At 33.9% G+C, this 25731-nt stretch overlaps 1 protein-coding gene across 2 annotated transcripts in view; it reads left to right on the plus strand.

Moving 5' to 3' along the window:
- Window positions 1-471: 471 nt before the first annotated feature.
- znrf2b (zinc and ring finger 2b) overlaps window positions 472-25731 on the plus strand; it is a 75342-nt gene continuing 50082 nt past the window's right edge. The window contains exons 1-3 of one of the 2 annotated variants that reach the window (XM_051131488.1): window positions 472-1247; window positions 6562-6735; window positions 7166-8390. In XM_051131488.1, coding sequence (XP_050987445.1) covers window positions 851-1247; window positions 6562-6692 — 528 coding nt within the window. In that variant the 5' untranslated portion in view covers window positions 472-850 and the 3' untranslated portion in view covers window positions 6693-6735; window positions 7166-8390. Of the gene's footprint in view, window positions 1248-6561; window positions 6736-7165; window positions 8391-25731 lie in introns of those variants that run through there. The other variant, XM_051131487.1, reaches the window with a different exon arrangement.

The raw sequence follows: 25731 nt of genomic DNA on the forward strand, positions 1-25731 counted from the left end.
ACAATCAGATTATGCTTCAATGAATTTTACTCACGCTTTAAACGTTTTTAATGTCTTGTAATTTAATTAATCTCATTAATCACACTGACCTCAATCAAGCAAAACATTTTACTTACAATAATCACTAAAGATGGATGGACTTGAGTGTGAATATAATTAGTGATGTAAAAAAAAATATGTTAAAGTTATGTTATTTTATTAACATTGTTGCCACTTGTTTTCGGTCGCTGCTTTTTATTGTGTGTATTGGTTAAGGTGTTTGTAATACAATATTATCAATAAAGTGCTATGAGTTTTAAACGGAAATAAGGATACTTAAAAAGCAAACGTTTTCCCTGTATCCTTTAATTTAAATGTGCCATAAACCACAACAACATCAGCAGATAAGCGTGCGAAAATAGAAAGCAGCAGCATATTGAGGGAGCACCAGCTAGGGTTTATTTCCCGGGATTATGACGTCGCCGGCTAAGCCCCGCCCCCTGCTCGCTTTCGCACTCAGCACGTACTGCAGTTAAACACGTTCAGTTTGTGTAATAACCGCCCGCCGTGAGCACAACAGCCGTCAGTCCGCAGTTTAGAAAGAAAACGTCGTGCCACAGCTTCACTTTTCCACGCACGCCAGGCGAGAGGACATGGCCCAGAGGACGTTAGTTAGAAAACAACAGCGCGTGAGGCAAAAACAAGCGCGCTGACAGCGATTTAAAGCCCTTCGCAAAAGTTTCGCTGACGCGTGCGTGACGTCGGACGAGTCAGATGTAACAGGCGACGCTTCCCGTTTGCTGTCAGTGTGCGTGCGTGTGTTTGTTTGTTTGTCTTTAATCACTAAAACCGGAGGGAAGTGTAGGTTGGCATGGGGGCCAAACAGAGCAGTCCCGCTGCCAACGGGCGCACGCGAGCCTACTCGGGCTCGGATCTACCGTCAAATAACGTTAACGGCGGTAGCGGCAGAACGGCGGCTGTGGCGATGAGGTATCATCCCGCGCACGGCGCCTCAGGTGCAACATCGTCACCGTCGTCGTCTTCGTCGTCAGCCGCAAACTATCAGGGCTCCAGGACGCGTTCCACCGGTGGCCCGGGCGCACGACCGCAGTCGAGCATTAATATACCGAGCTCGGGAGCGTACAGTTCTCAGGAGTCCGGTAACAGCACACCGGAGGAGAACGGCGGGGAGCGAGAGCGGTCAACCGGCACTCCGAGACTCTTGATCGGATCTTTACCTGCTCACCTGTCGCCTCATCTCTTCGCAGGTAAGATTTTGAGTAGTTAAGATTCTAGTGCACCTGAGCAACAACCAGTTTCAGTGATAAACCAGATCTTAACCCACCTGTTACGATAAACTGACCCAAACACAGTGTGCTAACTGGTAATTGATGTGTCAACAATCCATGTAAATACACATAAAGTCCTTGAAGTTTCACATTTTTATGTTTGTATTAATGTAAATGTTTATTTAAGTTTGAAAGGTTAAGCTCAACCTCACATTTGTCAACTACCCATCTTATGTCATGATTAAGGTTATAGTGGTGATAGTTAATGGATCAACCCTTGTGGAGTTTGAACCTTCAACCTTCTAGTTTACAGCAAACAGTTTTCGTTCTGGCATCAACCTATTTTAGTGTCTCTAACCAGCTGGTTAAATCAGACCTATAAACGGTTAACTCACTGTTATTGGTAGTTGATATTTGTCAACTGCCCGTATAAATACACAAAAGTTCTTTAAGTTTCACATTTGTGTGTTAATAGTAATGTTAAATATGTTTATGTAAGTTTGAGAGGTTAAGCTCAACCGCACATTTGTCAACTACCCATCTTATGTCATAATCAAGGTTACAGTGGTGATGGTTAATGGATCAACGCTTGTGAAGTTTTAATCTTCAAACCTTTAGTCTACAGCAAATAGTTTTATGGCTACAGGTTCTGGCAGCAACCTGTTGTGTCTTTAACCAGCTGGTTAAACCACATCTATACCCACCTGTTATGATAAACTAACCCATAAACAGTGTACTAACTGTCATTGGTGGTTGATATTTTTCCAACTACCCATAAAAATGCACAAAAAAGTCCTTGAAGTTTAACATGTTTATGTTTATATTAATGTAAATGTTTATGTAAGTTTGAGAGGTTAAGTTCAACCTCACATTTGTCAACTACCCATCTTATGTCATGATCAAGGTTATAGTGGTGATAGTTAATAGATCAACCCTTGTGGAGTTTGAACCTTCAACCTTATAGTTTACAGCAAACAGTTTTCGTTCTGGCATCAACCTATTTTGGTGTCTCTAACCAGCTGGTTAAATCAGACCTATAAACGGTTAACTCACTGTTATTGGTAGTTGATATTTGTCAACTGCCCGTATAAATACACAAGAGTTCTTTAAGTTTCACATTTGTATATTAATAGTAATGTTAAATATGTTTATGTAAGTTTGAGAGGTTAAGCTCAACCGCACGTTTGTCAACTACCCATCTTATGTCATAATCAAGGTTACAGTGGTGATGGTTAATGGATCAACGCTTGTGAAGTTTTAATCTTCAAACCTTTAGTCTACAGCAAATAGTTTTATGGCTACAGGTTCTGGCAGCAACCTGTTGTGTCTTTAACCAGCTGGTTAAACCACATCTATACCCACCTGTTATGATAAACTAACGCATAAAATGTGTACTGACTGTCATTGGGGGTTGATATTTGTCAACTACCCATATAAGTCCTTGAAGTTTCACATTTTTATGTTAATATTAATGTAAATGTGTTGTGTATTTAACCAGCTAGTTAAACCAGATCTATACCCACCTGTTATGATAAACTGACCCATACACCGTTACTAACTGTCATTGCTAGTGGATCTATGTCTGCTAGCCATATAAATACAAAAATGTCCTCAAAGTCTCACATTTTTATTTTAATAAGTGTGAGAGGTTATTAAGCTCAACCTCACGTTGGTCAACTACCCATCTTATGTCATGATCAATGTACAGTGGTTATAGTTAATGGATCAACCTTTGTGGAGTTTGAACCTTCAACCTTCTAGTTTACAGCAAACAGTTTTCTGGTTACAGGTTCTGGCATCAAACTGTTGTTGTGTCTAACCAGCTGGTTAAACCACATCCCACCTGTTATGATAAACTGATGCTTACACAGTGTACTGTCATTGGTCGTTGATCTATGTCAACTATCCATATAAATACACATAAAAGTCCTTGCAGTTTTACATTTTTATGTTATTAATGTAAATGTGTTCATGTAAGTTTGAGAGGTTATTAAGCTCAACCTCACGTTTGTCAACTACCCATCTTATGTCATGATCAAAGTTACAGTGGTTATAGTTAATGGATCAACGCTTGTGGAGTTTGAACCTTAGACTTTCTAGTTTACAGCAAACAGTTTTCTGGCTACAGGTTTTGGCAACAGCTGGTTAAACTTACCCGTACACAGTGTGCTGACTGTTATTGGTGGTTGATATGTGTCAACTACCTATGTAAATATACAAACAAGTCTGTTATATTGTGGCCTTTAAGTTTTACTTCAACGTTTTTGTTAATAAAAATACAAATGTTTATGTAAATGTGCATATATATACGTTTGAGATGTTTGAACTTTTAGTTCTTTTAGTTTCAAGTGAAAAGTGACTAAAAGTTTTCTTGTTACAGGTTCTAGTTAGTCCACATGAATATCAACCAACAACCAGTTTAGATCTTTAACTAGCTGGCTAAATCTGATCTATACCCACCTGTTATTAATATACATGCAAATACATATGTGAATACAGGTTTGAAAACGTTATTAATGGTTAAGTATCAAACTCTTGTTTGTATTATTTGTCAACTGATAGTGATAGTTCATGGATCAACGCTTGTGGAGTTTAAACCTTCAACCTTTTAGTTACCAACCCAGATCTCTTACCACAAGATCCCCCACCACCTATTAGGTTAAACCAACCAAACTAGTGTTTTGTTTTCTTGTAGTGGAACAGTATTTTGGTTTATTAAGGGATGAAGCAATCAGGTGACCTTCAACCTTTTAGTTACCAGCCCAGTGTCCAGTTGCATAATAAATAACCAAGTCTTTTTATACATCATTGTTTTTTTCTTTAAGTCTGGTCATAACTTTAAGTCAGTTACGTAAACAAGTAGATTGGCTTTATTTGAAGCCGAAATGCAAGACTGGTTACCTCTTGATTAACTGCTAGTTGGTCAGACTAGTTCTGAAGCATGGCGGCTGTGTTTATGCAGCTGATCACAGGTCTTTAACCACTAGGTCACACCACCGCTTAATAGGTTAAACCAACCAAACTAGTGGTTTGTTTCCTGCAGTGGAGAGAGCATACTGAAGCTCTTTTCTAAACTGGTGCAGTTTTGCGCAGGCCGTTTTTACAGATGCTTGCTAACATGCTGGTGCAGCTGTGGTGAGACTGAGACGTGCTCCGAGGAAACCAACAGGTTGCGGTTAGGGAGTTCTCTGATCAGGTGTAGAGATGCACGCAAGAGATGATTATTTCCGAGTAGCTGAGTCGTCATGTGGGTCTTTTTGTTGTTGTTTTTCTGAGAACCTGCTCAGTAATCTGATGTTTCATAAACACCGGTGTCATGTGGTTAAACTGGCTGAATCTCAGGAAACCTGTCAAGAACAGGTTCTGGTCAGATTTCACCTCAAAATCAGAAGAGAGAATGACTAAATAAGAAAATGAACCCTATTTTTAGGACCATAACATTTTTTTGCATTGTGCACATTTGAAACACTGTTCTCACACTGTTGGGCAAAGTTAGTTATTTGTTGTACTGCATAAGATTTGCTGTAAATGTGTTTACCCTCAGGCCGTCTGAGATGTTTGTAGAAATGTGTCATTCCATCACTTGCTCACCAATGGATCCTCTGCAGCGAATGGGTGCCGTCAGAACAGCTGATAAAAACATCACAATCATCCACAAGTAATCCACACCACTCCAGTCCATCAGTTAACATCTTGAGAAGCCTAAAGATGCATGTTTGTAAGAAACAAATCCATCTTTAAGACCATAATAGTGTTGCACGATATACCGGTAAAGTATCGCAATACCCTGCTTTTAAAAACGGTACGATTCCACATTTGACTAGTACTGGTACTTTAAGAATGCGTTTTAATAAGAGCTGTATTTCTGCGTGTCTGTGTTAGTGAATGGTGCAGATGCCCAGTTTTGTTTACTACGCACATACGCGTGACACTCGCAGTGTTTTCAGCCTTTGCCGCCTCAATATACGAGTATATGAACACGTGAACGTAATCTCTAGAACTGCTCTGAGAGTCACTTCTTGAGCATTTCAACGTTTCTTTTGCGGAAAACTGTCGTCATATAATAAAGACCCTAAAGGTCTTCACAGCAACCCGTCAAAATAAAAGTTCGGTTTAACTTGACAGTCAGAAATATATTAATATATTACTTAATGTAAAGATAGTACTACTACGAATAAAAATATTATCAAAACAATGTTTAAGGAAGATTCACCAGAAAATAAATATATATATATAATTTTTTTTTTTTTTTTTTTTTTTTTTACCAGAAAATTGTAAATACACAACACAGTATTTCTGGACAAAAGAGAAATAAATAGCCTATAATAAATAAATTCTTTATCAAATCTAATTATCTTTATAAATTCATTAGACATGCTTTTGATGTTAAAATGTAATGAAACGATTAAAATAGAATCCAGAAAATTCATGCAAAACAGATGAATTTGAGAAAAATAAAATGTATTTCATAGGGCCTTAAAAATGTAATTGTTACATTTTTAATAAATTCCTGTTAAATTTGGCAAGTTTCATGCTTTCAATTAATTAGACATGCTTTTTGATTAATATATTTTTTAATGTATCCTTAAAAATTTAAATGTAAAAAAAAGAAACATTTCATAGGGCCCTCTTTATTTAATTTGTTTCTTTGTTTTGTTGTAGTTGTCCTTTAGTTTGCATCTAGGTTCTTATTATTAATAAGAAAAATAAAATAAAGAATGACTATGTCATGATATAAGTTGTGAAATAAAATTACTATATCATGAAATAAGATTTGGCTTTATCCTTTAAGTTAACTTACCAAGATCTCTACATACCTGTAGTCTCGGTAGTTGTTCACCATAATCCTGTGTAGTGGCACTGGCATATGATGATGATTATTATTATTATTATTATTATTATTTTAATGAAATGCTTTGTTTTAATGGATATAATAACTATGATCTCTATTTGGATCATCTATTATTCAATTACTTTTAGTGCTGTTCTATTTTTTTTTTTTTTTTGTAGTATTGGTTCAGTAGTAGTATCGTGATATTTTAGTCAGGTATCGGATCGAAGTCAAAATTTTGGTTTTGTGACAACACTAGGCTATAATCTATAATAACATTTCCTCCACTGAAAAAGTCCATCTCCTGTAGTCTCTCACATCAAAATCCAGCTGCATATTTATTTAAAGCTGTTTTGGCTTGTAAACGGTGCTTGAGCTGTGCAGATTTCTCTGATTCAGACCAGTCCATTTTTTTTTTTTTAAGTAAAAAAACTTAAAAACGTCTTGATGGATTTGTTTCAGCTTTTGTCATCTCGATGTTAACTGATGGACTGGAGTGGTGTGGGTTACTCGTGGATGATTATGATGTTTTTATCAGCTGTTTGGACTCTCATTCTGACGGCACCCATTCACATCCACTGGTGAGCAAGTGATGGAATGACACATTTCTATAAATCTGATGAAGAAGCAAAAAATGTGAGTAGATTTTCATCAGTTTAATTTTTTTGTGCAATATTGTTTTAAATAATTGCTGATTTAATTGGAACAATATTAGAGTAACTTCTCTTACTCTAATACACTGAATAGTTTTACGGTATTAAAAATAATTCTGAATCATGGGAATACTCAGATACTGATTATATCTGACATTTTTTTTACATTTATGATATTTCAGATGCTTTGCATTTATGCATTCAGATTTCAGTTCATGCATTATCAAGGAATCAAACCCATGACCTTTGCGTTGCAAGTTTTACTGTTTACCAGCAAGTAAATAAAGGTCATAAAATAGGCTATAATTGATCTTTTCTCTTGATATTATGTTGAAATATGGCCTGTATATGTTTTCATGAGATAGCTGTGGATGTTTAGTGTAATATCGGCCGTTCATTGTTTTTTCACACAGTATTCAAATCCAGTGGAAAGGCAGGTGAAGCTGTGCATTTCTGAGGCGGAATTTCCCCAGCCGTTGTGGCCTGGATTGAACTTTAATTCTGTAACAGGCTCTCGCTGGTGATTGAAGTTAATCTTTAAACGTTGTTGAAATGGCTAAGTATGACTTTTAACCGACTGTGGATGAGATCAAGAAGGGAGTTTTTAAAGGGAAATGAGACTTAAGTTCACTTTCAATTATCAAAACACACAGGGGAATCCTACCTTTAACAGACTCCCTCTCTCTCTCTCTGCATGTGCAGTTTGCATCAGACCTGGAGGCAAAATCATGCAAAATTTAGCATGGTCATAATAAGCTTTTATCAGTAGTGTTTGCTAAGACAGTCATCACTAGTGATGTAATAAAACCTTTAAAACTAAGTATTAAAGTTCAACGGCTGCTTCGTCCTGCACTTAAATGTCTCCTCAGATCATGTGTTGAAAGTCTTTAAATTGCTGAGACTTTGCGGTGTGAAAAGGATATGCCAAAATGAGAACTGCATAGAGATACCAGTGTGGTTCTGCATGTCAGTGTTGATCAATGTGATATTAACATTGAAAGATCTTGCTGTTTTGACTCACTGGAGCAGAAACGTTCTTTATACATGAGTCGATATCAGAGATGAGTATCACTTGTAGTGATTGCATTTCATTTCTAAGGATTTTAATTATGTGTGCATGCACAACTAGTAAACACAAATAAAAAAAACTGAATTTGTTGTTTGGTTTCTGAATGCAGTTTTAAATGTGCAGTCTTGATTTAATTCCTCTTGTTTAATGTCATGTTGCACATGCGTGTTTGTTCTCAGTGAATTCTGCAGAGACGTTATCTGACCGTCTGTCTGCTAAACGGGTCCAGGAAACTGTGACGTTTGTGCTGTAAACTTGCACAGTGCCAGTTGTATTTTCAGGAATAATGTTGTATTACTGGGTTAAAATCCTTGACATATGGACAGAGAGAGTATGAGGTTAAGGAGTTGACCATTTCTCTAAGTTGCACTGCATTGCACCCTTGTTGAATTGCTGTAAATTTTTGTTTAATTTTAATGTCTGAACATGCATGGGCAAAAAGAAAAATATATACACACTACTGCTCATAAGTTTGAGATCAGTAAGACTTGTAATGTTTTTTTAAAGAAGTCTCTTATGCTCATCAAGGCTGCATTTATTTGATCAAAGATACAGAAAAAAAACTATAATGCTGCAAAATATTACTATATAAAATAATGTTTTTTATTTGAATATACTTTAAAATCTAATTTATTCCTGTGATGCCACGCTGAATTTTCATCAGCTGTTACTCCAGTCTTAAGTGTCACATGAGCCTTCAGAAATCATTCTAATATACTGATTTATTAGAATTATCAATTTTAGAAACAGTTGTGCTGCCAGGTATATTTTTTTGGAACCTGTGATTCTTTTTTTCAGGATTCTTTAATTGAATAAGAAGTTAAAATATAAATCGTTTCTAACAATGTAAATCTATGCTATCACTTTTTCACTTCTTTTTTTTTTATTAATTTAACACGTCCTTGGTGAATAAAAGTATTAATTTCTTTCAAAAAATAAAAAATAAAAATTTACCAACCCCTAACTTTAGAACAGTAGTGTATGTTGTTAGAAAAGATTTCTATTTTAAATAAATGCTGTTCTTTTTAACTTTTTATTCAAAGAATTCTGGAAAAAAAAAAAAAGAATATCACAGGTTCCAAAAAATATTAAGCAGCACAACTGTTTTCAAGACTGATAATAAATCAGTATATTAGAATGATTTCTGAAGGATCATGTGACACTTAAGACTGAAGTAACAGCTGATGAAAATTCAGCATTTAAACCTTCATATATGCAATTTGGTGCATTTAACCCTTTAAACTAATGCAAAAATGTGCAATTTGGTGCATTTAAATTCAGCATTGCATCACAGGAAGAAATTATATTTTAAAGTATATTAAAATAAAAAACATTATTTTATACTGCAATAACATTTTGCAGCATTATAGTTTTTTTCTGTATTTTTGATCAATTCTGATCCCAAACTTTTGAGTGTGTGTGTGTGTGTATATATATATATGTGTGTTAATTTGTAATGCATTGTTGTGCTTGCACTGTACCAAAAACTTTCACATCAACCATGCATGGATGAATTAAGCACAATAAGTGCAGAAACTTTTAAGACGACTGTTAAATAAGGTTAGTTTTAACTTCATTTTGTCTTAATGATATCTTCATGTTCGACATATCTGTTGAGAGAAATCTAAAACATTCCCAACCACAAACCACCAATGAAACCAGATCCTACAGCTCAGTTCAGCATCGCTGTGCTTTCAGAAACACGTCCTCTGCCGGTCATGCATGAGCTCAGGACGCCATGTTCCGTGTTCATACTGTCCACACTTAGTAAAACACACACATAAACACAGTGAGCTGAGCTGAGCCATGTGTACATTAAACACGCACAGCGCTTTCCTCCCTTTAAATGAAAGCCAGGAAGTGTTTGTTGTGGCTGCCCTTTGCTCTCTGCGTTTCTCTGACTTAACTTTGACTCAACAGGCTTTGTGCGGCTCCTTTTACCGGAACGGCTTCGCCCACAAGCTGGTGAATGATTGCTGATGTTGTGTTTTTGAGGGTGGCAGCACATGTTGGCATATTTACAGCAGTTGAGATGTGTTGGGGCTTCCACGACTACTCATTTTACTAGCTGACTAATCGTCGATCAATATTTGCTTAATGTAAATGACTCGCGATGCACTGCAGCGTCAGCAGTCTCGTCCAGATCTGTTTTGATGGACAGTGTGAGACTTTTCACATGGTGAAAGCGTGCATGTCTTCGTTGCATGGTTTTGTATTTGAACCTCATATGTGTGCATTCACTTATGACTTTTTGAATGCAGCTTTGTGTAAGTTAATGTTGTTGTTGTTGTTGTTGTTGTTGTTGTTGTTGTTGTTAAAGCATGAGCAGATACACATAATGAATATTTTAGTACTGTGATTGTCTGATATCAATCTGACTGATAAATATAGCAGCCATTTTGACAATGAGGCAATGCATGCCAACTGTTTTTATCAGTGCACACAAGATCTAGAAAAATTTAAAGAGCGCCTGTGGTGAAATCAACTTTAATATTGTAGTCTGGTGTTTTAAATACGACAGCCCATGTGCAAATTCATCAGTCCACATCACTGCTGAACACTTTCTTTTTAGTTTTTTCTTTTCTGAAACCAAAAACATGGATTGAAACAGCCTGTTTTTTGTACAGAAGTAACCAATCCTGTCAACTTGAGAGGTGGGGTTTTGCATATCATTAGCTGTCTGAAAGGGTTAACATTGTTTGTGTAACATTAGCAAAACATTATTAACTGTTTGATAACGTAGTAAAGCCAAAGGCTAAATCTGACGTTGTAGACAGCAATAAATAAAATGCATTACCATTTTTGTACATGGTTTTGTAGACAACCCTGTGTAAATGGACCGAGTAGTGGCGGAGACTATTCATTAATATGCACATACTTAATTAGGTAAGGGTGGAGAGTTACATTCAAGTCATTTTAAGACATGAAGAAAGTAGTTTCATAGGGGTTTGTATGATCAAATGTGAGTTAATTAAACCTCATACAAAAAAAAGGCCAGAAATTCTTTCTTTTTCTTTTTTTGTGATGCATCAGGCTTGTTGTTGTTGTTGTTGTTGTTGTTGTTGTTAATATTAGCAATTTGGTGCATTTAACCCTTTAAACTAATGCAAAAATATACAGTTTGATGCTTTTAACCCTTTGAACTAATGCACAAATATGCAATTTGGCACATTTAACCCTTTAAACTAATGCACAAATATGCAATTTAGTGCATTTAACCCTTTAAACTAATGCAAAAATATGCAATTTGGTGCTTTTAAACTTTTAAACTAATGCAAAATTATGCAATTTGGTGCATTTAAACCTTTAAACTAATGAAAAAATATGCAATTTGGTGCTTTTAAACTTTTAAACTAATGCAAAAAAAATATGCAAATTGGTGCATTTCACTCTTTCAACTAATGCAAAAATATGCAATTTGGTGCTTTTAAATCTTAAAACTAATGCAAAAATACGCCATTTGGTGCATTTAACCCTTTAAATTAATGCAAAACTATGTAATTTAGTGCATTTAAACTTTTAAACTTATATAAAACAGAACTCAAGTTTTTCTGTGATTCAGTTCGAACCGTAACAGTGAATTAATTTAAAAACTCACCAACAAGTGCAAAGAGGGGGAGCGAAAGAAATATTCTCAGAGGGAATGGGCTGACATCAGGGAAACGGTTTGGACTTGGATAGGGTTTGGGAACGGGTCAGTAGTCGGGCTGGACGGTGTGTCCCGGTGTGCTGCCGCAGCAGTTCAAACTCCACTCTTAATGGCTCCAGCACCTCCCTTTCCTCTGCATTACTCTCAACACTGGCTCCGTTCCACCCGCTGCTCAAAGAGCTTTCCATCTCCAGCCATCTCTGCACCTCTCACATTATATCTCTCACATGCGCGCGCACACGCTCCATGCCTAAAGCCTTCTGCAGTGTTTAAAGAGATAGTTACCCAAAATTAACATTTCTGTCAGCATTTACTCACCCTCATTATATTTTAAAAAATGTCTTAATTTTTGTAAGAGTGTGTGTATGCATACCAATAAAGTTTATGGAAGCCTGTTTCTGCTACAGAGTAAAAACTGCAGCTTTTTACCTTAAAATTCTGCCTTTTTTTGTTGTTTGTTTGTTTGTTTGTTTTTTTCAGCCACACAATAAAAAATATGAAGGTAACTGCGAGTTCATATCTCTTAATTCTGACTTTTCTTCTTAGAATTGCAAGAATATATAAAAAAAAATTGAATAAAAAAATTAATAATTTAAACTTTCTTACAATTCGAAGAAAGAAAATCTCAAAATTGCACAATATTCAAAATTCTGACTTTTAATCTTTTAATTATTATTATATACAATTTATTATTATAATACAATTTATTTATTAAAACACAGAAAGTTAAAGATCTTCACTACAATCCACCAGAATAAAAGTCTAATATTATTGAACAGTAGAATTGTGAGAGAAACTCAGAATTCAGACTTTTTTTTTTCTTGCAATTACAGGGTGATTTCTCACAATTTGTGTTTATTTTTTATTTTTTCACTGAAGAATAAAAAATAAAAAAACATAACTGCATATCTCACAATTGACTTCTCTCTATATCTTGCAATTTTGACTTTTTTTTTCCTCTCAGGATTGGAAGATATCTTGCATTTCTGATTTTTACAATTGTCCTTTTGTCTAAAGGAATTGTGAGATGAAAAAGTTGAATTTATTTATTTATTTATTTTCCTGTGGTGGAAACAAGCTTCTACCAAAGTTCATGGGGTCCTGAGTTGTTTGAATCCCAACATTTTTCCAAGTATTGTAGAAAGAAATAAAGGGAAAATATTAAGTAGAAGGAATAGAAAGTGATATAGGTTTGGAACAAGATGAGTAAGTTAAATTTCACGGAATTAAATTTTTTTTTATGTGCACTGTCTCTTTAACACATTCATTTTAACACCTACGTTAACAGGTGATGGCATTCACACATGGCAGAGGCAGCGCTGCGAATAGAGTTTCAGCTTATTTTCTTCGTGCTGAATATGCAAAATCCCTAATGTGCAAAAATATCTAATGCTGTAAGCAGTGTAGCACAATCTCTGTTTATTAACTCGTATATACCTTCACTATTATCCTAATCCGTCCTTCTCAGCGACATGGTGATGGTTCATTTCACACACCGTACCTTTCGCTTTGACCGGGTCGTGGAGAAGATCTTGCACGGATGAGATGTTTTATGAAGCGTACGTGCATGCGCAAACACCGCCGGTCGATCCAGGAATCGATAGTCAATGTCCCACCGCGCTGCTGTGTCCTGAGCGTTTGACGGGGACATCAATCCTGTCAGAGTTTTTTCACTGCGTGTCTAACAGACAATGGTAAATCAGAAGGACAGGGAATCATTCAAGGCCTTCACCCTCTGTCCACGTCATTCACGCACAGCGAGTAGCGATTGAGAAACTCGTTTCAGCTCCTTAAGCAAACTGCATTTGCTGCTCAGCCTCAGCTGATCACTGACGTCCACTTTAAGTGTTGATTGCTCATTTTCTTCTAAAGGTTCTTAAGAGCTCTGGGGTGAATCTCACAAGTCCAGGTGACATTTTGCACCAAAATCAAGGGAGAAAGAGGAATGTATTGTACAAGTTAATACTTTTATTTAGCAAGGATGCTTTAAATTGATGTTAAAAAGTAAAAAAAGTGATGATGAAGATATTTATAATGTTACAAAAGATTTCTATTTCAGATAAATGCTGTTTTCTTTCTATTTATCAAAGAATTGTGAAAAAATTCTACTCTGCTGTTTTCAGTAATAATAATAATAATAATAATAATAATAATAAAAATTTTTTGAGAAGCAGATCAGAATATTATAATGATATCTGAAGGATCATGTGACTGGATGCTAAAAATGATGATAAAAATTCAGATCTGAAATCTTGGGGATAAATTACACTTTAAGATATATTCACATTGAAAAATGTTGTTTTAAATAGAAAAAATATTTCTAAATGTTACTGTTTTTGTTGTACTTTGAATCAAATAAATACAGGCTTGGTGAGCAGAAAAGAGTTCTTTAAAAAATTTAAACATTTTACATTTAAAATCGTAGTGTTAAAAAACTGTTGATTGGTAGTGTATTGCAAATTATTTTATTTTGTAATATTTATTTTAACTTTTTGTTGTTGTTGTTGTTGTTGTTATTATTATTATTATTATTATTATTATTATTATTATTATTATTATTATTAACAAATTATTATTATTATTGAATTATACAAATTAATACTTTTATTTAGCAAGGATGCTTTAAATTGATCAAAAGTGATGATACAGATATTTATAATATTACAAAAGATTTCTATTTCAGATAAATGCTGTTTTTGTGAACTTTCTATTTTTTAAAGAAACCTGAAAAAAATCTACTCAGCTGTTTTCTACAACAACAACAATAAGAAGAAGAATAATAGTAATAATAATAATAATAATAATAATAATAATATTTTGAGCAGCAAATCAGAATTTTACAATGATTTCTGAAGGATCATGTGGCTGGATGCTAAAATGATGCTAAAAATTCAGCTCTGAAGTCAGGAATAAATTGCATTTGAAAATATATTCACAGAAAACAGTCATTTTAAATAGTAAAATATTTATTTTTATTTATTTTAGTTATTTTTTTATTTATTTATTTATTTTTGTTTGTTTTTTTAAATGTACTTTGGGTCATAAAAAAGAGACTTCTTTAAAAAACATTAAAAATGTTACTGTTCAAAAACTTTTGACTGGTAGTGTTTATTTTATTTTATTTTATATTACAAAATGTAGCCTATACCTTTTAATGCAATGCAAGTTAAAAGATAAGATAAAAACATCTGCCAAATGCATAAATGTAATATGTAATTTTAATAAAATTAATATTTATTTTTTTTATTTATAAGTGTGTGTGTGTGTGTGCAACGTGTTTTTTCTTATTATTTTCTTTTTGAATTTGGTGTGAAATATGACCTAAATATGCTATTGACAGTTTTTAGAAGTTCAAACAACTCTAACATTACAACATTATAATCATATGTGTGTAGTTGATGCATAACATGCATTGTACTTTTTATTTCTTTAAATACATATCAGTTTATTTGAATTTGAGAAAATGCAATATAAATGTCGAGATGCATGTCTAATTTAGGCTCAAGGCTCTAGCACTGCTTCTCATTTGTGCTGCACTCCAGAGAGGGTCTCGTCACAGGCTTGTTTTAACACGCGCTGAACGTTTTGCATCTCATGCTGAGGCATGACTAACTCCACGCTCTCCTGAAGGTATTTGCAGAGTTGAAAGTTTGGAACGTTTTGAAGAAACTGCTCACAGATGAAGCTCTTTTGAGTATCTTGTACATATGGACTCATATATTAGTTGCTTTCTAGAGCAGGCAGGCTGAAAATGTAAAGCATTATGACTCCGATATGCTCGAGGAAAAAGTCAATGAGCCATGCTTTCTGTAGTCTAATATCGCTCGTCAGCATTTGTTGAGCTCTGAGCCCGAGCTTTAAAGTCTGACTAGGATTAAAGGATTGATTTTTCCAAAAATAAAACCTGTATTTATTCACCATAATGTCATTTCAACTCTCCTTTATAAAATAACAAGACTGTTTTTATAAGACAGAATCATTGTGGTTGTGGAGTTGAACCACCTTGAGAGACAGAATATGACAGAAGGGACGAACGAACAGCCGGTTCCCTCTGGGCATAAACAGGAAGAGGACACATGATAATCAGATGCAGAACAGACAGTATAGATCTGCTTATTCTCAAGAGGAGACGGTCATGGGAATGTATATGTATGTTTTTACTGCTATGGATATATGAGGCCTCATAATGTTTCTATGCCCTGTGGACATTGACATTTCTATAAATAATTAGTCACTTGTGAAAATCAGTCAAATAGTCTCTTTTCTAAAACAGGCAAATAAAGTAGCTGGAGTATCTGTGCATAAATGTGCATGAGATTTTTATAGTGAAAGTTTCGTCTTTTTTCAGCTGATGAGTTTCCTGATCAGTGCAAAGGTGGTAACAAAAATTTTTAATTTGCTGTAAATGTGCTGAGGCCATCCAAGGTGTAGATGAGTTTGTTTTTTCATAATATTTGGAGAAATGTAGCATTGCATCATTTGCTTACCAATTCATCATTTGCAGTGAATGGGTGCTGATAAAACAGCTGATAAAAACATCACAATAATCCACGAGTAATCCACACCACTCTTGAGAAGCCAAAAGCTGGGTGTTTGTAAGAAGTAAAACCATCATTAAAGCTGCAGCCACCTCCTGGTGGTTTTAGGAAAACGGCAAATGGTGAGCAATATGCATTTAAAGTGGTAAATATAGGAGGAATATGTCAAAGTCATTAATATGTGCCAAACTTCCTGCTGCCAGCTGGTGGCGCTATGACTATAACTGAATATGGGCATGTATATGTCTTCAGGCCAGGACTTTTATCAAATATATGAAGTTTGGTGCAGATGGGACATTGCATGTTTAAGTGTAAAACGTGTTATTCCTGTTGCCAGCAGGTGGCGCTATGATTATATGACGTTTAGATGTGTTCAGGCCAAGACTCTTATCGAATGTATGATGTTTGTGGCAGATCGGACATTGTATGGCTGGTTTACAACAACTACTTTTTCCATGGCGAAACATCAAAATTTGTCAGGGCGCCACGGACACGCCCTTTAACAAAAACTCAAGATTTTCACAATTTAACATCGCAAAGCCCTTTAGATTAGACTGACCAAATATAATATTGTTGTCATTAAGTCTGTACGAGGAGTTTGTTACAGCGTAAAACATGGCCATAGGCGTGTGTTCAGGACAGGACTCTTATCAAACATGAATTTTGGGGCAGATTGGACATTGTATGCCTGAATTATAACAACTTCCTGTTTCATGGAGAAACGTCAAAGTTTGTCAGGCCGCCACGGACACACCCTTCAATGAAAACTCAAGATCTTTGCAATTTAACGTCACAGTGGGCTTTAGATTACACTGACCAAATTAGTTGTTGATCTCTTTAGTTTAAATACAACGCCTGAAAATGCCAAACTTGCATAGAAAATTTTAAATAACAGACTTTCTGTTGGGTTTCGGATTTTGTACCGAGGGACTTCTTTGTAGGTTTTGGTGTGTTACATGTGTCTGTCGAATTTCGTAGCTTGAGGGGCACTTCATTGAAATTTTATAGGTGTCGCTGTTGAGCCATTTCACCACTTTTGGCATGTGTGCAAAGTTTCATGAGCTTTTTAACATATTTAGGCCCTCAAAAATGCAATTTTATTTTTGGAGATGAAGAAATTAAACAATACCAATAGGGTCTTCGCACCACCGTTGCTCAAACCCTAATTAAGATGTTTTTAACTATAAGTCCAAAATCCATAATAACACTTCCTCCAGTGGAAAAAGTCCACCTCCTGTTGTCTGTCACATCAAAATCCACACTTAAAAAACAAGTAAAATTTACTTAATTTTTGTTTTGAAAGTTTTTGCACACAAGTAAAATTTAAGTATGGAATTACGTAAAATCTACTTGACTAAGTTACATAAAATTACCAAAGGAAATAAGAACATTTAACATGACCAGTAAGAGTTTGATGTGTGTTTTCTACTCTGCAGTACTCAAGTACATTTTACTCATGGTTTGTAAACTTTACTCAAAGAAAAAAAACATGCTATTGAAGCATGTAGTTCACTTACAAACATGCAAGTAAGCAAGCAGACAGTTTATTATTCTCTTTGAGATTTTAAGTCTACTTAAAAGTGTTATTACCCAACTGAAGACAGAGACCTCAATACTTGGTACACAATACACAATGATGGTAACAATCATTTTGAGTATGAATTGATTCAAAAATAAACCCCAGATGTCACAAAATAGCAAGTCACTAAACCTAACAAAAAAAGCAACCATAAAACGGGGTGAATTCAACTTGAAAACAGTGAAAAATGTAACCTTCTTAATTATTCAAGCCCCGGTGCATGATGGGAACAATGAGATGATAACTTTAATAGTTACTTAAAACCTTTGTAAACAGAACAAATGATTCCAAGTAAAATATACTTGTAAGTTCAGACTTTAATTTCCACAAGCTTTATAAATAAATAAATAATTTAATGTAGAAATTACTTTAGTTTTTTCCGAAGTATTTACTTTATCACAAAATCATTTTTATAAGTGCAGCCACATATTTGTTTAGAGATGTTTTGGCTTGTAAACGGAGCTTGATCTGTGCAGATTTCTCTCCTGATTCAGACCAGACCACTTTTTCACTGGAGGAAGCGTTATTATGGTTTAAGGACTTGTATTTTTGTTAAAAATGTGTTATTGATGGATTTGTTTCATCTTTTGTCTTAAGATGTGAACTGATGGACTGGAGTGGTGTGGATTATTTGTGGATTATTGTGATGTTTTTATCAGATGTTTGGACTCTCATTCTGACGGCACCCATTCACATCCATTAGTGAGACAGTGATGGAAGGACATGTTTCTACAAATCTGATGAACAAACAAACTCATCCATCTTGGATGGCCTGATGGTGAGCCATTTTTAGCATATTTACATTTTTTTTGGGTGAACTATTCCTCTAAACACTCAAATAGGGAACTAAGCATCATAGCAAAAGTCAGTTTTCAGAAATGAAAATGCTGGCGAACACTTGCAACTTTAAATAGACTTGTCATTTACAGGAAGAGCTGCTTGTGATCTGTTGCGACATTCAATTTTATATGACCGTATCTTGTTTTGTAACACACCACATTGTGTTCTTGCACAATATCTATTGTTCTTGTAAAGATTGTTTGATTTGTTCCTCCACGGGTCTTTACAGTGTTGAAATGCTCATAGTCATGGTTAAATAAACGCTGTTGAGCGTGACTGTCAGTCATGAATGCATGAGCCCGTTAGATCATCTCAACATCATAAAGGCAGGAATGTAATCTTATTACACTCTTTAAGTCATGAGATTATCTCTGCAAGCAGACGACCGCTGCACGGCACCGTATTCCATTTAACACAACCTTTAAATGATTTACGTTTACACTTATGCATTGGCAGATGCTTTTATCCAAGCGACTTGCATTGCATTTAATCATGCATTTCTTGGAAATTGCATGCACCATTTGATCTACATTGTTACAGGATATTATCAGTTGTAGTATTTTCTGTATGCCGTAATGATGCAAAATTATCTATGCATGCTCTGATAACAAATGGGGCGTTTAAAAAAGAACGAAAAAGTCCCAGTTGTATACTGCTTATTTCATTTTATTACATTTTAACAGATATTCACATAGAAAACTATGGAAGCCCATTTCTGCCACTGAATAAAAAATAAAAGGTAATTGCAACTTTTTCTCCATTGTCTCCACTATTTATTTCTATTGCATGATACAAACTCGTAATTCTGACCTTTTTTTCTCGAAATTGTGAGATATAAATTTATAATTGCATGTTATCAAGTCAGAATTATGAGATAGAAACTTGAAATTGCGAGTTATAAAGTCGAAATTGTGAGATATAAAGTCACAATTCTGATGTTTTTTTTCCTCGGAATTGTGTCATATAAAATTAAAATTGTACAGTCAGAATTGCGATTCCGTCTTTATAACTTGCAATTTATATCATGCAATTCTGACTCTAACTTGCAATTGTAAGTTTATATATAGAAAAAACACAATTGTGAGATATGAACTTGCAATTCTGCACGGCACCGAATTTCATTTAAATGTCTCAAACACAACCTTTAAATTATTTATATTTACACTTATGCATTGGCAGATGCTTTTATCCAAGCGACTTGCATTGCATTTAATCATGCATTTCTTGGAAATTGCATGCACCATTTGATCTACAGTTTTACAGGATATTACCAGTCGTAGTATTTTCTGTATGCCGTAATGATGCAAAATTATCTATGCATGCTCTGATAACAAATGGGGCATTTAAAAAAAAAAAAAAAAAAAAAAAAAAAAACAAAGAAGAAGAAAAAAAAAGTCCCAGTTGTATGAATAAAAAAAAAAACTAAATAAAAACAAAAAAAAAAGGTAATTGCAACTTTTTATCTCCGAATTGCATGTTACAAACTCACAATTCTGACCTTTTTTCTCGAAATTGTGAGATATAAACTCATAATTGCATGTTATCAAGTCAGAATTATGAGATAGAATCTTGCAATTGCGAGTTATAAAGTCGAAATTGTGAGACATAAAGACCATTCTGATGTTTTTTTCCTTGGAATTGTGTCATATAAACTCAAAATTGCGAGAAATACAGTCAGAATTGCAATTCTGTCTTTATAACTTGCAATTTATATCATGCAATTCTGACTCTAACTTGCAATTGTGAGTTTATATCTCAATTCTGAAAAAAAAAAAAAAGTCAAAAAAAGTAAATGTCTCATAAGCACATCCTTTAAATTTATATTTACACTTGTGCATTGGCAGATGCTTTATCCAAGCGACTTGCATTGCATTTAATCATGCATTTCTTGGAAATTGCATGCACCATTTGATCTACAGTGTTACAGGATATTATCAGTTGTAGTATTTTCTTTATGCCGTAATGATGCAAAATTATGTATGCATGCTCTGATAACATGGAGCGTTTTTAAAAAACTGTATACTGCTTATTTCAGCAAATTTAGTAGGTTGTCCAGGTATTCTGTGCATGGAAAAAAATATGCATGCACACTTTTTGTTTTTTCTACTCTGTTATCTTAAATTGCACCCCACGGGTTGGATTTGTACCTTTCGGATGAAGTAAGAGTGACATTTTGGCTAAATGAGTGAAGTGAACAGAGTGTTCTTAATGCAAATTGTGCCTTCAGATGTGCAGCGTGCAGACAGGATCATGTCGTCTAGTTAATTGAGCACTTAGAGGAAGCAAGTGTCCCGTCTCCCTCGCTGACTGCATATGGCACATTAGATGGCATCGTCAGTCGATTCTGCGTTTCCCGCTGGTTTGGTTTATGGCAGGTTCGCTGCACTCGAGCGCCTCCTGATTGCTGAATAATCACCATCTCATCTGCATCTGCGTTCATGAGATCCTTAAACTCACAGGTGACGTGCTGGTGCAACTCGGGTTCATTGCTCAGAGAGAGTTGAGACTGAAAACATAAATTTAGCTGACCTCCTGTCTGAATTAGGTTTGATTTCTGTCTAATTTCAGAATGAACGGCTTATTTAAAGGAATGTTTACTTAAAATCAAACTGCAGTTGGTGGTTTTACGTGCTGCTGGTCGGAGTGTCTTCCTGTCTAAGCTATAAACAGGAACTGCAGATAACTAACCTGCTGTCCGTCAGGTCATTTGAATAGCTGTTACTGTCTGTTTCTCAGTGTTTTCATTTCTGTATTCAGAGAATACAAAGTGTGCATTCATACTTGCCAGATTAGTGGTGTCTCATGTTACTTATTTTTAATGTCAAATAAATGCTGTTCTTTTGAACTTTCTATTCATCTGTGAATCCTGAAAAATAAAATCTGCTTACTCAAAAATATTGGGCAGCACAACTGTTTAACAATAATAATAAATCAGTATATTAGAATGATTTCTGAAGGATCATGTGACACTGAAGACTGGAGTAATGATGCTGAAAATTCAGCTGTGCATCACAGAAATAAATGACATTTTAACATGTATTCATATAGAAAACTATGGAAGCCCGTTTCTGCCACTGAATAAAAAATAAAAAAAGTAATTGCAACTTCTTATCTCAGAATTGCGTGATATAAACTCAGAATTATGAGAAATAACTTAGTCCTTAGACTTTTTTCAGAATCAGAAACCGCTTTATTGCCAAGTATGCTTATGCATACAAGGGATTTGTTTTAGTGTCACAGGCTTCCAGTGCACAGAGACGACAACAACACACAGAAAATAAAAAATATGATGAGAATAAAAAAATACACATATGTAAATATCAGTAGACAAAAATTGCAATATAAGATTTAAGAAAATAAATAAATTGTATATACAGTTGTGCTACAGATGATAGAAAAAGAATAGTATAGAATAGAATGAGATGCCGGGATGTAGTGAGATGTAGGTGGTAACAAATAAATATAAGGTTATTGTACATATTTTTATTGCACAATTGGGTCTGGAACATTTAACTGTTCATAAAATAAATAGCTCAAGGGAAGAAACTGTTCTTGTGCCTGGCTGTCCTGGTATTTGTGGCTCTGTAGCGCCGACCAGATGGCAGAAGTTCAAAAAGGGGATGACATTGATGTGAGGGATCCAGAGTGATTTTTCTGAGCCCTTTTCCTTACTCTGGATGTATACAGTTCTTCAAGGGAGGGAAGGAGAGCACAAATAATCCTCTTGGCGCCCCGAAATGTTCTCTGTAATCTTATTAAATTTTTCTTGCATTTGTGAGTTTTTATCTCACAATTCTGATTTGGATATAAACTCGCAATTGTGAGTTATAAAGTTATGAAGTGAGAATTGCAATGGTTTATAACAGAATTGCAGTTGTTTATAACTCGCAATTCTGAGAAAAGTCACAATTGTGTGATACGAACTTGCAATTCTGACTTTTTTCTCAATTGTGAAAGATAAACTCACAATTGCGTATTATCAAGTTAGAATTATGAGATAGAAACTTGTAATTGCGAGTTATAGAGTCAGAATTGTGACAATTCTGATGTTTTTCTCTGAATTGCATGATATAAACTCACAGTTGTGAGAAATAAAGTCAGAATTGCTGAAAAAGACTGATGTTATAAGAATTGGGAGTTTATACCTAAAAATTCATACTTAACTCACAATTGCATGTTATAAAGTCAGAATTATAAACTCGCAATTCTGACTTTTTTTTCTCAGAATTGAGATATAAATTCGCAATTGCAAGTTATAAAGTCAAATTTGTGAGATATAGTCAATTCTGATGTTTTTTTTCTCAAAATTATGTGATAAACTCGTGGGAGAAATAATTTCAGAATTGCAAGATAACTCGCAATTCTGACTTTTTCCTCAGAATTGTGAGATAAACTTGCAATTGTGAGTTATAAAGTCTAATTTTGAGGGGTAAAAAAGACTCATATGTTCTCAGAATTGCGAGTTTATATCTCAAAATTCATACTTAACTCGCAATTGTGTTATACAGTCAGAATTGCGAATTATAAACTTTCAATTCTGAGAAAAAAAAGAATTGTGAGTTTTTATCTCGCAATTCTGACATTAACTCGCAATTATGAGTTTATCTCACAATTCTTAGGAAGAAAAATTACAATTGTGAATGTTTATCTTGCAATTCTGTCTTTATAAGTGCCAATCACAAATTTATATCATGCAATTCTGACTTTAAATCACAATTGTGAGTTTATATCTCATAGTTCTGAGAAAAAGTCCCAATTGCAAGATGTACACTTGTAATTCTAAGGAAAAAAGTCACAATTGTGAGTTTATATCATAATTCTGAGGAAAAAATTACAATTGTGAGTTTTTATCTTGCAATTCTGACTTTATAACTCATAATTGCAAATTTATATCATGCAATTCTGACTTTAACTCACAATTGTGAGTTTATATCTCATAATTCTGAGAAATAAAGTCACAATTGTGAATTTATATCATGCAATTCTAATTTCAACTTGGAATTGTACGTTTATTTCTCATAATTCTGAGAAAAAAAGTCAGAATTGCAAGATGTAAACTCGCCATTGTGAGGGGAAAAAGTCAGAATTGTGAGATTTAAGAGTCTCAATTTCCTTTTAATTTTTTTTATTGAGTGTCAGAAACGGGCTTCCATAATATTGCACTATTTTACTATTTTTAATTAAATAAATGCAGCACTGGTGAGCAGAAGAGACTTCTTTCAAAGAAACTACAAATTATGTTACCGTAATGTATCCTTTTTTTCTGCTTTGACACATTGTATATAGTTAGGAATGTGGGTAAAAGTTCACTAGATGTTCTGTGTTGATCTGAGTGTGTGAATCCTGTGTGTGTGTGTGTGTGTGTGTGTCTGTCTCACAGTAACGCTTCCTGGCCTTATTTCGACCCTGTGAGCTGACGTTGTGTCACCTTGTCAAATTGTAGCATGTTTACGATCATTTATAGTAGGACGCCGCTGACCTTTTTTATACTAAACGCCCATTTTATTCCACAGCCATCTGCTCGGCAGCACTGACAGCTTTATGAATTAAAAATGTCTCCTAGGGCCCCTCGCTCAAATCCGCCTCTCCATCAATAGAACTAACCTTCAGACGTGCTGCTGATGCACACGCGTTGCACTTTTCACTACGTTGTTTTATCGTTCTCTGCCCAGGAAAGTGTTTAATGTCTCTGAAGCACAATCCAGATTAAAACCTCTCACAAACCCTGCACCTCACCTCATTGCAGTACCGTGAATAAATGTTGTTTTGTAAATGTCAACTCACTTTATTTGGACCATATAAAATCAATTTTATTTTTAAAAGTTTTTTTTACATCTAATTTTTCTTGGTGTGTGGTTTAATCTAGTTATCAAAAGGGTGTCTAATGAAATGGTTCATTAAACTTTATTCACAAACTTAAAGATAGCAAGCATGGATTTTTTTTTTTTTTTTTTCTTGCATGAGGCACTAATTTTCCTTGTCCTTTCTAGATAAATAAAGTTGTATATTATATATGTTTTATATTGCACACACTAAGATTGTAGTATTAGAATTAGTATTAAGAATTAGTATTCTAGTAATTCTAAGATTTGAATCTAATGTACAAATGTACTTATTTAATAATATATGTAAATGTACACATGTATATATGCATGTGCATATATGATATAGAATGTAATACATTTATTTTTTATATTAAAAAATAAATAAATTATATATATATATATATATATATATAATTATTAATTATAAAATATATAATTATTTAATTTTTGAATTATTAATTTTATATTATAAAAGGAATAATATAATATTAAATAAATAAATAAATAAAATATACTAATATTAGTATTTACTAAAATATACTGCCACTCAAAAGTTTGGGATCAGTTTTTAAAGAAATGTCTTATGCTTTTCAAGGGTGCGTTTATTTGATTAAAAATACAGAAAAAAAGGGTAATATTGCAAAATGTTATTACAATATAAAATTATGTTTTTTATATTAATATACTTTAAAATATAATTTATTCCTGTGATGCAAAGCTGAATTTTCACCAGCTGTTACTCCAGTCTTAAGTGTCACATGATCCTTCAAAAATAATTCTAATATGCTGATTTATTATTAGAATTTTCAATGTTGGAATCTGTTGTGTTGCCCCATATATATATATATATATATATATATATATATATATATATATATATATATATATTTTTTTTTTTTTTTTTTTTTTTTTTTTTTGGAACCTGATTCTTTTTTTCAGGGTTCTTTGATCAATAAAGGGTTTAAAAGGGTTTAAAATAAACAGCTTTTGTTTAAAATAGAAAGGTTTTCTAACAATATACACTACTGCTCAAAAGTTTGGAGCCAGTAAATTTATTTTATTTTATTTAAAGAAATTAATACTTTTATTCACCAAGGATGTTAAGTTGATAAAAAGTGATAGATTTACATTGTTAGAAAAGATTTATATTTTGAATAAATGCCGTTTTTTAACTTGTTCATTAAAGAATCCTGAAAAAAAGAATCAGTTTTCAAAACTGTTTCCAACATTGATAATTCTAATAATAAATCAGCATATTAGAATGATTTCTAAAGGATCATGTGACACTTAAGACTGGAGTAACAGCTGATGAAAAGTCAGCTTTGCATCACAGGAATAAATTATATTTTAAAGTATATTAAAAAAAAAAACCATTATTTCATATTGTAATAACATTTTGTTTTTTTTCTGTATTTTTGATCAAATAAATGCAGCCTTGATGAGCATAAGAGACTACTTTAAAAAAACATTACAAGTCTT

The sequence above is a fragment of the Labeo rohita genome, chromosome 16 (genome assembly GCF_022985175.1).
Source record: "Labeo rohita strain BAU-BD-2019 chromosome 16, IGBB_LRoh.1.0, whole genome shotgun sequence".
In the NCBI taxonomy this organism is placed as follows: domain Eukaryota; kingdom Metazoa; phylum Chordata; class Actinopteri; order Cypriniformes; family Cyprinidae; genus Labeo; species Labeo rohita.